The sequence below is a fragment of the Mastigoproctus giganteus genome, chromosome 4, assembly GCF_048544385.1.
Source record: "Mastigoproctus giganteus isolate SK-2022 chromosome 4, ASM4854438v1, whole genome shotgun sequence".
Lineage (NCBI taxonomy): Eukaryota > Metazoa > Arthropoda > Arachnida > Uropygi > Thelyphonidae > Mastigoproctus > Mastigoproctus giganteus.
Genome location: NC_143578.1, coordinates 11,686,232 through 11,700,542, shown reverse-complemented (window position 1 = coordinate 11,700,542; position 14,311 = coordinate 11,686,232). Strand labels below are relative to the sequence as shown.

At 35.9% G+C, this 14,311-nt stretch overlaps 1 protein-coding gene across 2 annotated transcripts in view; it reads left to right on the top strand.

The window, feature by feature from the left end:
• dor (vacuolar protein sorting-associated protein 18 dor) overlaps window positions 1-14,311 on the top strand; it is a 139,610-nt gene that overhangs the window by 104,082 nt on the left and 21,217 nt on the right. For both annotated transcript variants that reach the window (XM_090372563.1, XM_090372564.1), the window contains 6 exons: window positions 3,149-3,470; window positions 10,173-10,266; window positions 11,792-11,865; window positions 12,214-12,369; window positions 12,477-12,620; window positions 12,768-12,899. In XM_090372563.1, coding sequence (XP_090228689.1) covers window positions 3,149-3,470; window positions 10,173-10,266; window positions 11,792-11,865; window positions 12,214-12,369; window positions 12,477-12,620; window positions 12,768-12,899 — 922 coding nt within the window. The remainder of the gene's footprint in view (window positions 1-3,148; window positions 3,471-10,172; window positions 10,267-11,791; window positions 11,866-12,213; window positions 12,370-12,476; window positions 12,621-12,767; window positions 12,900-14,311) is intronic.

The following is a 14,311-nucleotide window of genomic DNA, read 5'->3' as shown; positions in this document are numbered from 1 at the left end:
AAAGGGGGATCAAAGGGTGATACAAATAATTACAGATCTACAGATCTGTTAGTTTAACTTCTGTTTCAAAGGAAAATAATGGAGTCACTGGTTAAAGAAGCAATGCAAGATCATCTAGACAAGACTGCAGTTATAATTCAGGCATAGCATGGGTTTGTTAAGGGGAAATCTTGTCTGACGAATTTGATTGGATACTATGATGTGGTCACAAAGGAAACTGGATGCAAAAAATAATTTTGATATCATATACTTGGATTTTAGGAAAGCTCTTGATACTGTTGCACATGGAAGACTACTGTACAGATTGGAGCAGCATGCATTAAAGGCAAGGTGCTGCAATGGATAAAAGGATGGTTGAGTGAGAGAAGACAAAGTGGTAATCAGTGAACACTGCTCTTCATGGACTAATGTTATTAGTGCAGTTCCCCAGGATTCAGTGTTGGGCCCATTGTTGTTTTGTATATTTATGAGTGATATTGATGAAGGCATATCAGGCTTAATGTCTAAGTTTGCAGTACGATACGAAGGTTGTCAGGGTTGTTAATGATAGTACACTACTGCAACAGGATCTGGAAAAGTTGAGCAGATGGGGTGAGAGGTGGCAACTGAAGTTTAACATTGACAAATGTAAAGTACTGCATATGGGTAGCAGAAACCCCAGAGAAATGTACCAACTGTGTGGTGTTACACTCAAGGTACAGCAGGTGTAACACCTTCAACCAGGAGACAATGCCCAGCAATTGGGATTTTGTCAGTGGGTAAATGCTAATTGCTAATTAATTCCATTAATACTGTTCAGCGATGAAGCTACTTTCACCTGCGATTGTATCAACAACACCCATAACTCTCATAGGTGGTCATACAAAAATCCACATGCCACTGTAGAAACATTTTCAACATCACTTCTCTGTAAACATGTGCTTCAATATCATTGACAAGCAGGTGATTGGGCCTGTTGTGTTACAAAATCATCTTACAGGGCCCATTTTCTTAGAATTTCTACAAAACAAACTTCCACTACTATTGGAGGATGTTCCCTTGGCTCCAAGGATTGGTATGGACTTTCAGCATGACTGAGCTCCTGCATATTATTCCCTTCTAAATTGGTGATACAATATCTAAATCGAACTTTCCCAGAATGATGGATCGGCCATGGTGACCCCATTCATTGGCCACCAAGGTCTCCAGATCTCACTCTGTTAGATTTTTGTTTGTGAAGTTGGATGAAAAGTGCAGTATACAAAGAAAAAGTGAAAATACAAGAGAAGAATTGCTCGCTTGCATTTTGGATACTGCTGCCCTCATAAAGGAATGCCTAGATAGCCTCAGAAGAACAACACGTATTACCACAAGAATTGCAAAGTGCATTGAGGTTGGTGGTGGGATTTTCAAACATTTATTGTGAACTGTAAAAAATTTGTCAATTTGTGATTTGTATCATTCAAAAAGTCAATAAATACAAGCGATAAGTCATTTATCGTTCTTTAATTCCTCTCATAATGGCTTTCTGTGTGCCAGTTTCAAACAGTATCTCCATGTCCATTGAGAATTGGATACATGTTTATATGAACTTTTTTACTCAGAATAATCGATACTATAACCTCCCAAAATATTTACTATTCCTCCTGAATCACCCTGTATAAAGATAATTAAAATTATAATTTATAGTTATATGATGAATAGAAAAGCAGATTTAATGATATTATTTAATGATATAATGATATTATTCCCAGCTCTCTCTATCTCTCTAATCGTGTAATTATTTTATGTACAAGGTGCTACCCAAATGTTCCCGAAATTTGAATGTTGTGTGGGAACTACATCTAGTACGGACTTGTGGCACTAAGTAACACTGCATGCATCCTTTGTAAATCAGTGTGCCATGTGGCATCGGGCTGGATAGAGTCATTGAATATTTATACGCAGCTCTTTGGCGGTGCACTTTGCATAGTTTGCGATTGTTGCAATGGCTGATATTAGAGTTTTGTTTCTTTCTTGATGATACAGCAGCAGAAACCCATAAGAAGTTGAAAGAAGTTTTGGTGACAATGCTTTAGGCCAGACACAGACCTACTACTGGTTTTAAAATGAGCGTCCATCACCGAGCACCACCCACTCCAGAAAATGTTGCAAAAGTTCAGGCTTTGATCCGTGAAGACAGCGGGCGGACAATCCATGACATTCGTGGCATTGTAGGACTATCGTGCAGCACGTGTCAGCAGATTTTGTCAGATGAGCTGAACATGAAAAGGATTGCGGCCAAATTTGTGCCACTGTTACTGAGTGAAGAACAAAAGCAGCATCACATAGGAGTTAGCAGAGATCTTCAAGAACGGGCCAGAAGTGATCAAAACTTCCTTTCAACAGTCATCACTGGTGACAAGAAATGGGTATGTGGTATGACCCAGAAACTAAGAACAATCATACCAGTGGAAGAGCCCATCTTTGCCCTGACCAAGGAAAGCCTAACAAGTGAGGAGCAATGTGAGGTCCATGGTGATCTGTTTTTTGCACATTGGCAGGATGGATTCCTTATGGATTCCTTATCCATAAGGAATTCGTCCCTCCTGGCCAGGCCATCAACACAAAGTTTTACTGCAATGTCCTGAGGCAGTTAAGGGAAGCCGTCAGGAGGAAACATCCAGAAAAGTGGCACACATAGAACTGGGTCCTTCATCATGACAATTTCAGTGTGCCGGCCCACACATCTCTTGCTGTGGTGCAGTTTTTGGCATCCAACAACATGACAAATGTTTCCCACCTTCCTTATTCGCCAGACCTGCCCCTTCAACTTCTTCCTCTTCCCAAGAATGAAAATCAAGCTGAAGGGTCGAAGATTTGACAGCATAGAGGATATCCAAACTGAATCACCAGCAGTACCAAACACTATAACAAAGAAGGACTTTCAGGATGCATTTAAATCATGAGAGAAGTACTGGGATCGATGTTTAGGCTCTCAAGGGACTACTTCAATGGTGACAGTGGTGAATAAGACCCCAAGTGAGTCTAATTTATTTTATAAATACATTTCGGGAACTTTTGGGTAGTGCCTGTTATATAAACTTACATTTATTTCATGACAAAGAAAAGTAAAAATCATCATTGATTATTATGGTGACTCATTATTCCTTATACTCATTTACTTTAGGTATGAAGAAAGTGCTAAACTGTTTGCACTAACTCATATGTCATTTGAAGAAGTCACCTTGAAATTTTTACAAGAAGAACAAGAAGATGCACTTAAAATATTTCTCCTTAAGAAGCTGGAAGGATTGAAACAGCAGGATAAAACCCAAATAACTATGATTGTATTTTGGTTGCTAGAAATCTTTCTTAATCAGATTGGAAATCTTCGTAATGCAAACAAGTCAAACGAAGATAAAACTGATGATCAAAGCAAAGCTGATACAGAACACTATTTTCAGTTGAAATATGAATTTCAAAAGTTTCTTGGACAGTCGCGTGTTCAGGTTTGTATATTGTTTCATTTTTATAGACTGACATAAAACTTAATTGGTTTTTGCATAGCGTGTAATATGCTGTTAGGTATATTAAAATAACATCAAAATTACCATATATTTATATTAAGAAAATCAAATGCGTTAGATTTATGTGTTGTAAATTAATAAAGGTTGGGAACTTTTGGTGTCATGTTGTGAGTAATTTTCACACCATGTCTTTTCACATGGTGTGAAATTTTCACATCCAGTCTCAGGTAATGGTTGCCAGCATTGCTCCCTCAGAAACTCTGATTTTTAATCCAGAAAAATAGCTGAAAATGGAGAACTTTAAAATTTTATTATTAATTCTGACACTATATTGGATAATATGATCAGAAAATATCTTTATTAATAACAGACTTATTAATAAAAAAATAAAAAAAATCCCTGGCTACCTTAAGACCAAATCTCAGGATAACAGAATAGGCAAAGTCAAAAGGAGAAACCAAATGTCCCTGGGAGAAAAAAAAAAAAAAAAAAAAGCAGGCATGTGACACTTTTTTTGCATAAACATGCTGTTGCTCCACAAAGATCTTTTTACAGTTTTTCAATTAAAAAAACAGTCTGTGTATCTTCTAGCACAAAAGTTGTTTTATTTTATGTGAAAACATCCTTGGTTTGGATAAAGTTAAAGGGTTTTAGGAATGAAAAGAATCAAAACACGTTTAACATTTCAAAACATTTATTTATTTATTTTTTTTTTTTTTTCGACGGTTTCATCAGTTTGAGGTTGCATACATGTTCAGTAGGTAAATTAGAAAAATAATAGCTAATAAACTTAATGAAATCCATTTGTAGAATAGTATGACATAATCAAACACAATGATACAAATATTCCATGGATTTTTGCATTCTTAAACAATTTTAGACCCGAAGTTTTGAGCAATGTAATGTTTTATGCTCGTGCCCACTACTTACTCTACCAACATTAGTAACTGATGTAGGAGAAGTGAGGCATAGCAGAAGCAGATAAGACAGTTCAACATCAGAGGGAGTGACATATATTTCCATCTTGCATTTTTATTACCAATCAGTTTTACTTCAGTCTGAAAATTTAGTAGTTGCCGCCAAAGGTGTTTTCACATCAAAAATAATTAATAATGCAAATTGAATATTGGAGGAATACTAAAATTCACACTGAAATAATTCTAACAGACATTTTTTGGTGTATTGGTATACCAACATGCCTGCCAAATGGTTAAAGGACATTTGAAACATGCTGGAACTTAGAATAATTTTTAAAATTATTTGAAGAGTTAATATTACAACTCTAGTCCTTGAGCCTTGGCCAGGAATTCTGCTCCTGCTGCAGAGATGGTAAGTGAAGATCAAAAAATATCTCTGAAATGCTATAAAAAATTTTTTTGTTAATATATGGTTACATGATCTTTGTTACTGTCTCTGCTCCAGGAACAGTTCCAGCCATCTCTGACAAAAGTCAAACAAAAAGAGCTGTAATGCAGGCTGTTCTGTCATAGTATTGTAATTTAATTATTTTTAATTTAAGACTTAATTAAAAATATGTGCTAACATATCTCATGTATCCTTCATTATATTTTTAAGTATTTCACCACTACACAGCAGTTGAACCTTTAGCTGGTTATCTGCCAAGTCACTTTCCAACATGCTCATTCACTCTGCAGTGAGACAGGTGTTTTTGCAATTTGTCAGAAAAATGAGAGACAAAGGAATTGAATAATGAATCAACCTCAGATTTTTAAAATAACTAAAGAAAACACCAACTGAGTTGTTAGATCAAGTTTATGGGAAAGATACTATGTCAAGAGCTAATGTGTTTGAATAGCATAGAAGATTTTTAGAAGGGAGAGAGAGAGAGAGAGAGAGAGAGAGAGAGAGAGAGAGAGAGAGAGAGAGAGAGAGAGAGACAACGAATGACCAGGCTGTCTGGTATCCATGAAAATTGATGAAAATATGCACTGGGTAAGGACATTGATTACAAGTGATCTTTGTTTAAGTATCAGGATGGTTGCATCAGAACTCAATATGGACAAAGAAATAGACAAATTTTAACTGAAAATTTAGGCATGAAAAAAAGTGTGCCAAGACAGTGCCAAAATTTTTGAATGAAATCAATGAATGAGAAGACTCCAAGTTTGTGAAGATCAGGACTTTCTGAGTACTGTAATTACTTATGATAAAAGTTGGCTGTTCCAGTACGACCCAGAAACTAAGAGACAGAACATGTGATGGAAGACAAAAGACTGAAAAGTGTACTTAAGGGAACCCATTTTCAGTCCATTGAAAACATTCAGAAAAAAACAAATGAAGTGTTAAAGGGATTTACAGAAGATGACTTCCAGACTTTGGTCCTTGAAGGCTGTCACAGACATTCTCTCAGATATGCCAGACAAGCTGTACTTGCTACCTGGGAGTCTAAAACGCTGATGGAATTGATATTCGGGTGACACTCAAGTCAAGTGGACCCAATTTCGGCGAAGTTCACACGGTCTGTGATAGCCAAATCCTCTGCTTGCACCTTCACGATGGTGGGACTGTTAGTAATCCTGGGTATAACCTTCATGCACAAGTACATGGTGGGTGACCACCCAGGTGTGAATCAACGTAAGCAGGGGTTGAGGTGTGGCATCCACACCACATGGAGGAATGCCACCCCTCTATGTTACCAGGCAGTACTAGGTGGTAGATGACTCTCATCAACCGGTGCAATACCACCACTTTGCTTATTGGAGGCTTGAAGTGGAGGAACCCATGTTTAGTCTCTAGAGCTAAGTTCCTGTCAAATCTTCCCTATCTCTTCCATCATACAGTATGATTGACGACTTTTGAGGTTATGATGAACATCATGACGAGATCCAATATTCCTTACATTTCGAGGGTACAGCTCTAAAATGGTGTTCGCAGGCCGGCCGCTAGTTAGTACACCAGACCGAACCTATTGGTAACTCTCTAGGAGGCTTTCGGATCAGCTAGTGTATAATCTTGCTACCTCTACTCTGCCAGATAGTGACTGGAGGGACTCCGAGCAGTTTGTATGCGGGGAGCATTGTCGAGGCCACATTATGCCAAGGATCTGAGTATGTTCTTATCATGTGTACGCCATATCCAAAAATTTCATTCACCCATTTCTTCTTACTATTGAATACACCATGAATTGTCAAACTAATAGAGCAAGCTTATCTGCGAAAAGATCTAAACCTCCCAAACACTTCCTAATTCATTTCACAAATAGACGTGGTCTCAATTCTAATCTCAACAATGTCCATTTCCACTTGCAGTCTGCCAAACCCCATGTACTTTTTCTGACAGAATCTCAGTTATCGATTGATTCACCTACTGCTCATCTCAAATGCCCAAATTAATCTCAACGATGAGATTAATTTGGGCATCTGTATGATTCGCTATATGATTCCTTTTGCCTCAAAGGTGGTACTTGTGCATATGTCTGTTCTGATATTCCCTGTCAGAGACTTGGCAATTGAGAATCTCCTCTTTGATCTTCTCTGGCTTAAAATCTCTTTACCTCATTGTGTCAAATTCATCTGTTGTCTCTACCGTTATCCCAACTCCACTAATCACTTGGAGCTCTTTGACTTCCTCTCTTTGCAACTTGACTTTCTCCAGTCCAACTTTCCTAACAGTGAGGTGATTTTCCTTAGTGATTTTAATGTTCACAACTCCAGCTGGCTTCCATTTTCTAGTCACACCGACCCAGCTGGTCAAGATGCTGAGGCTTTTGCAATTATTAATGACCTTGCACAGATTGTTCATTTACCTACAAGAATACTGGATAATCCTAACCATACAGCCAACACGCTTGATCTTTTTCTCACAAACAACCCCTCTACGTACACAGTCAAAGTGAGAGGTCCTTTAGGCCCTTCAGATCACAACTTGGTGATTGTCTCTTCTCCAATGGAGCCTTTATCTCATGGCTATTCCCAACCTCGTGTTGTTTGGCATTACAAGAATGCAAAATGGGATGACCTGCGAGATTTCTTTTCTTCTTTTCCTTGGTCGGATTACTGTATCAAAACTTCTGATGTCAACATCTGCTCAGATCATGTCAGTGAAATTATTCTTGCAGAAATGGAATCCTTTATCCCACACTCCACTCTAAATTCTCGTTCTTTATCTAAACCTTAGTTTTCCAATAAATGTGCTAAGGCTGTTCAAGAGAAGAATGTTGCATATCGTAATTGGCTTGTTTCTAATTCTTCAGTTTCATTTTCTGCCAACACCAAAGCTTGCAGCAATTGTAAAGCAGGCATTAATCAGTCCAAACTAGAGTTTGAACAGGCTAAGAGTAGAAAACTTTGCTTCTTGCCCTAATGGTAGCCGAGCATTCTGGTCTCTTGCCAAAGCTATTGGCCGCAACTTTTACCCATCTCTGCTGCCCCCTCTGTCAAAACCAGATGGTTCTGTTGTCACTTCAGCCAAGGATAAAGCTGACCTGCTAGCATCCCATTTTTCTTCCAACTCATGGATTAATGATCTTGGTAAAACACCTCCCACCATTCCCAACACGCTCCATTCAATGCCTCCTTTGGTCTTCCATCAAAAGGATGTCAGAAAAATTTTGACGAATCTAGATGCTAAGAAAGCTCCAGGTCCTGATGGTATTTCTCCACTTGTTCTCAAAACCTGTGCTCCTGAACTTACTCCTATTCTTTGCCGCCTTTTTTTCACTTTCTTATTCCAAAGGTGTTTAACTTCTGCTTGGAAATTTGCTCATATCCAGCCAGTTCTTAAAAAGGGTGACAAATCCCTCCCATCCAATTATCATCCCATTGCAATTACTTCTACTCTTTCTAAAGTAATGGAGAAATCAGTTAATCGCCAACTTTTAAACTACCTAGAAACCTTCTGTCTGATCAGCGATCGCCAGTTTGGATTCCGTCAGTGTCGATCCACTGGTGATATTCTGGCTTATGTTACCCATTTATGGACTAATTCAATGGAAAGGTTCAGTGAAACACAAGTAGTTGCTCTTGACATCTTAAAGGCTTTTGATCATGTTTGGCATAAAGGTCTTCTAAACAAGCTTCCATCTTATGGTTTGCCAACTGTTTTTTGTAATTGGTTATCCAGTTTTCTCTCTGATCGCTCACTGAGGGTGATGGTAGATGGCTCTCTGTCTTCTAACTTCTCCAGTAATGCTGGTGTCCCCCAAGGTTCAGTTCTTTCCCCCACTCTTTTCCTCTTGTATATTAATGACCTTCTTCCATTGACTGGAAATCCTATCCATAGTTTTGCCGATGATAGCACATTGCATTCCACTTTTCATTTTGAGAAACCTTGCTCTGCTCAGTCAGCTTCAACTTCTGAAAACTCTGCTACCAATTGCTTAAATGCCGATCTTCAGGTAATTCTCCAGTGGGGCAAAGACAACTTAGTTGATTTCAACCCTTCTAAAACTCAATCTTGTCTTATATCTCGCAAAAAGGATTCTTCTGCTCCTATGCTTATCTTTGGTGATACTCCGATTTCTAGGCAAAATGATATATCTCTTTTGGCTATTACTCTGACTTCTAGTCTCTCTTGGCTCAAGCACATTACAAATATTGCTTCCTATGCATCTAAAAAACTTGGTTTTCTCTTTCGCTCTCAGCGTTACTTTTCTTCCAAAGTGCTGCTCACTCTGTATAAATCGCAAATCCGCCCAGACATGGAATATTGTTCCCACATCTGGGGCGGTGCTCCCAAAACTTCTCTCAGACTTCTTGATTCCATTCAGAAGAGGGCAGTTAGGTTAATTAATGACCCCTCTCTAACAGAGTCTCTCCTGTCGCTGTCTCATAGACGTACTGTTTCTGCTGCATGCCTTTTCTACAGATACTTCCATGGACACTGTTCTTCTGAATTGGCTTCTATAATTCCTGCTCTCTCTTTCAAAACAGTCCGAACACATGCAGCAACCAGCCAACATCCATTTACTGTCGAACTTCAAACTCACAGAACCAACTTTTCATCTTCCTCGTTTATTCATCCAACTACTGTTTTCTGGAACAACCTTCCTTCATACGTATTTCCTGAAAATTACAGTCTACAAAAGTTCAAGTTCAATGTCAAAAAATATCTTCTTTTGTCTTCTCAACCTCCAACCCAAGCATGGTAGTAAGTACTATAGGTTCTAATGCCTCATGTTTGGGGTTTACATAAAAAAAAAAAAAAAAGAAAAAAAGAAATTTTCTGTGCAGTGTGTGCAAGCCCAAGGTTTGCACACACTGCACTGGATAACTTGTAAGGTACAAAACGTTTCATTGTTTATTTTATTACTACAGTTTCATTATTTAATAGCCACACCTCGTATAAGCTTCCTACTTACATAGGACTAAGTATAAGTTTATTTCAATAGCCAGCTACTGTTTGGCTAAAGGCAAATGTTATCATTTTATGTAGTTTGAAATTATCCTTAATTTAAAATCTATATCCCTTTTGTGTTTGTGGTTTGCCAATAGTCCCATTAAATGGTAAGTGGGAAGGATTACAGATAACACTAGACTACAGTATAATAAAACTGTCTTGTGCATTTTATCATATCTGATTCCTTTGTGTATGTTGCTTTATAAAGAAGAAAAATATCCTCAATATTCAATTTTCTTACACAATAACTAAGTTTTTCATGAAAAGTATTTATCATAGAAAACATATGCTAAAGCCTTAATTTATCTGCTATTTTTTCATGTGTAGGAATGTGTAAAAGCCAATAAAAGTGCTGTGTATAGTCTAATTGGTAACCATGGTGATGAAGAAAATCTCCTCTTCTTTACAAATCAAATGGGTGGTAAGGTTTAAATATTTTTTAATATATCATTCAAGTCATTGACTTGCTTTTTAAAATTTGTTGCAAGAAAAGATTGAAATATCCTCTACACTACAGTAGTATATCCAAATTGCTTTGTGCTTATAAACATGTCACGTGCTCTTCCGTAATGTTTTACATTTTTTTTTTCCATTTTATGTTGTTTTACATTTTTGAGTTTTTAATATTCAGTATGTAGAGTTAAACAAATTGTTGAGCATTACTTTAAAACACCAAATTATGGGAGGGGGGGCATAAAGGAGCAAATTTGGGTTTCTGGCCTGTTCAGCTCAGTAAATGAAGTAGTAATTCTTCTCTTCCAGAACAGAACAGAAGGTGTTTAGTGTTCACAGTCAATTGCTTGCAGGTCTAAAAAGCTTTCAGAAAATTTGCCTGCAAAACTGGAATTTCTTATACTTCTCTGCAAAAATTTATGAAGCATGTTTTTAAAATGCACCTGTACAATGCAATTATCTGCCATTCACTCATCAACCACAACTTTGAAGCTTGTATGATTTTCTGCAGGGGATTAATTTCTATTGTCAAAGATGATAACACTTTCTTGTAAACATGTTTCTAGCTCTACAAGGCTTGAATCCATCTTTCTAGCAATGTCAACAGCCAGAACACCTCTTTCAAGAAACATTCTCTCTCTCTCTCTCTCTCTCTCTCTCTCTCTCCCCCTCCCCCCAGTTATGGAGTGAGACCTTAGCAGTTGTATCAGCTGTGCATTTCTATTTTCATAACATTCATCCAAGAAATAACAACATCCCAAGTGTATTGTGACATTAACAAATTTATAGAAATGCTTGCTAAGATGGGTGTTATTGAAGCTCGATTCCAGCAAGACAGCGCAACTTCTGATATAGTGACAGAGAAATTGGACTAAGATTTCTTTGGTAACTGAATCATTAACAGGAACGCCTGCACAATCACTGGATCTCTTGTTCTACTAGATTTCTGTTTATGGTTACTTAAAAAATTTGATATTTGAGGACAGCTACAGAAACTTCAGGAAAACATTATGATTGCTAATAGCATATCAGAACAGACTTTAAAACTTGTATGTGAGATTACAGCAGATATGGAAGGTATTTACAGATATTGAAATTGTCCTCCATTGCTTTTCAGTGATTGAGGACAATTTCAATATGTCTTAACTTTTATCCTTATTTTTATAGTATGTTTGTAAATCTTTAGAGCACTACTTAATTATCACTTGCATAACTTTATGATAACCCTAGTATTATAGAATTACACTTTTGAGAATAAGTGTTCTATTTTCACTGTGAGTTTTAGTATAGAATATTAAAAAGAAATATTTATTTGGATTTATGTCTACTAAATTTTACAAAAATCCAATATAGTCTTAATTTTTTTAAAATTAGAATACAAAATAAATTTAAAACTTAAATATGTTTTACATAATTTAATTTATTTTAAAATTTTTAAATTTTAGCTCATGGTTTCTATTTGTCTTTGTTTTGAGGAGAACTTTACTTTTCAGATTATCAGAGAGAAATACAGTACTATCTACAGCAAAAAAATTATGTGACGGCATTGACTGTTTTAAAGAAACAGGTAATATTTTTTCTGAAGTAATCAGATATTTGGTACATGGACAAAATAGCACATTTAGCTGTATACAAAAATTTGTTTTATATAAAATAAGTAATTTAAAATTTGAAGAATGGCAATGATAAATATAAATGACTGGTGAATATAATACTTTTTATAGGTTGTATGTATAGGCCTATGAAAGTAATTTTATAATGGTATTTTTAATTATTATTTTTTTTATAATTTGATTTATTGGCGAGATGAAACAGCCAGAATAATAATACAAGTTAGTGCATTCATTCAGTTCAACCTATATCATTTTAATTTTTTTTTAAATTTCTGATCTTTATAACTCTTTTCTTTATTTAGTGCCATGCTGAACTGTTTTATCAGTTCTCCCCAGCCCTTATGCAGACTATACCATGTGAAACAGTTGATGCATGGATGCAACAAGAAAGAAGGTTAAACCCAGCTCAGTTGATTCCTGCTCTTGTACAGTATGACTATTCTAAGAATCAGTCGAAAGTAAGTTTAAATTTTCTTTCATTTCCTTTTGTCAGATTTTAATTACTAAAATTTTACTGCTTTATCAGGTGCTTTATTTTAATATATATATTTTTTTATCCTCAAAGGAGAATGAAGCTATTCGGTATTTAGAATTCTGTGAAAAAGTCTTGGGTAACAAGGATCAAGCAATACACAATTATTTATTAGCATTATATGCCCGACTGGATAGTGATGACAAACTAATGATGTATCTGGAGAAACAAGGCCAGGTAACTGTTTTTTTTTTTTTTTTTGTTTTATATATAATTTTTTTGAATAATAAAATTTTCACTTGACTTCTTTAGTCAAGTGAAAATTGAAGTGTGAAATTTTGTTTATTAGGTTGAGGTCTCAAAATATATTTTGTATTTTATCAGGATGAAAGTACAGTGCCCTATGACTTGAAATATGCCCTTCGCTTATGCACAGAACTTGGTTGTCAGAAAGCATGTGTTCATATATACACCACTATGGGGCTATATGAAGAGGCAGTAGACCTGGCTTTAAAGGTATGATATATTCTACTGGAAATACAGTAATTTTACTACACATTGTTGTAGATAGAAATGTCAATGACATATATGATACAGCATAATCTTTTTATTTTACATTGCATCAGGGCTTATATTTATTTTTATTTTTTTATTTTGTATGTTTATATTAATCTAATTTTACTGTTTCTGTTTATGCTCTTATTGTTTACAGTGTTTTTTATATTATTTTAAAATTTTTGCTTAACTGTTTAGTGCCAAGAAAAACCTTTGTTATAGGGACAACATAAAATATTATTTCCTGTTTCATTTTTGTTGACAGAACCACCTCCACATTTTTTTTTTTTTTTTTTTTTTTTTTTTTTTTTGTATATATTATACAATTTCAGAGACAGGAATGTAATGAACTTTTAGTACCTCTTAATAGGATGAATGGAAGAAGATTGAGATAAGAGAAGAAACATTAAATCCTTAGTACTCATTAACTTAAATCCACAGAATTTCAGCTATCGGTATTATCACAAATGCAATAAGATCGAATTTACTACCCATTTATAATTAGATGCACTAACAAAAAAGCCCAGTAACCGGGAAAATGCAAATTGTTTTTATTGTTTTATGGCAGTGACTTCCAAAAATGTGCTTTAGTAAAATGTGAGCTCGCATGGGGTGATTAATAGTGAGCTTTTGCCTTAACCCTATGAAGTTTTCAGAAAATTTAATTTTGAATGTTATCATGGTGTGGACTAAGAGAATAAGTAACAGCAGTACTAGTAAATCTGTCAAGAAAAGGAAAGCAATTAAAATTATTTATTATTATTTGTTTTTGCTTAAAGCACTGATACTTTGACCAACTATTATGTTTGTGCATCACATTCTTTGCATAACGTCTTGGATTTCAGCAGAGTAATGTGGCACCACCATCCTTTTAAGAATAACCACCACTACTCATTTGATGTAATCCAACTTTCAAAAGAGCATTGATTGTGCATGGACCCTGAAGTGATCCTAAATGTCATTAGTCACTAAAACTTGTGATACTGTAGTAACTGTGGATGGGTTAAGGGTTAGGAAACCAAAGTTAAAAAAATTAAAATTATTATTTTAATGCCACAGAGCTTGTCACTTATATCTGTATTTTTTTGTGTTTTTTCTGAATTGGTTAGTGAAATACACCAATGAGCCAAAACATTATGACCACCTTCCTAATATGATATTCGTCCTCCATGTGCAGCCAAAACAGCTCTTACCTGGCAAGGCATGAACGCTGCAAAATTTCAAAATGTGTCTTGTGGTATCTGGTACCAATACATAACCAGTAGATCCTTTAACTCCTGTAAGGTCTGTGGTTGAGATGCCGCAGATCGGAGTTGCTGTTCCAACACAAACCACGGATACTCGATGGGATTGATGTCTGGTGAATTTGAGGC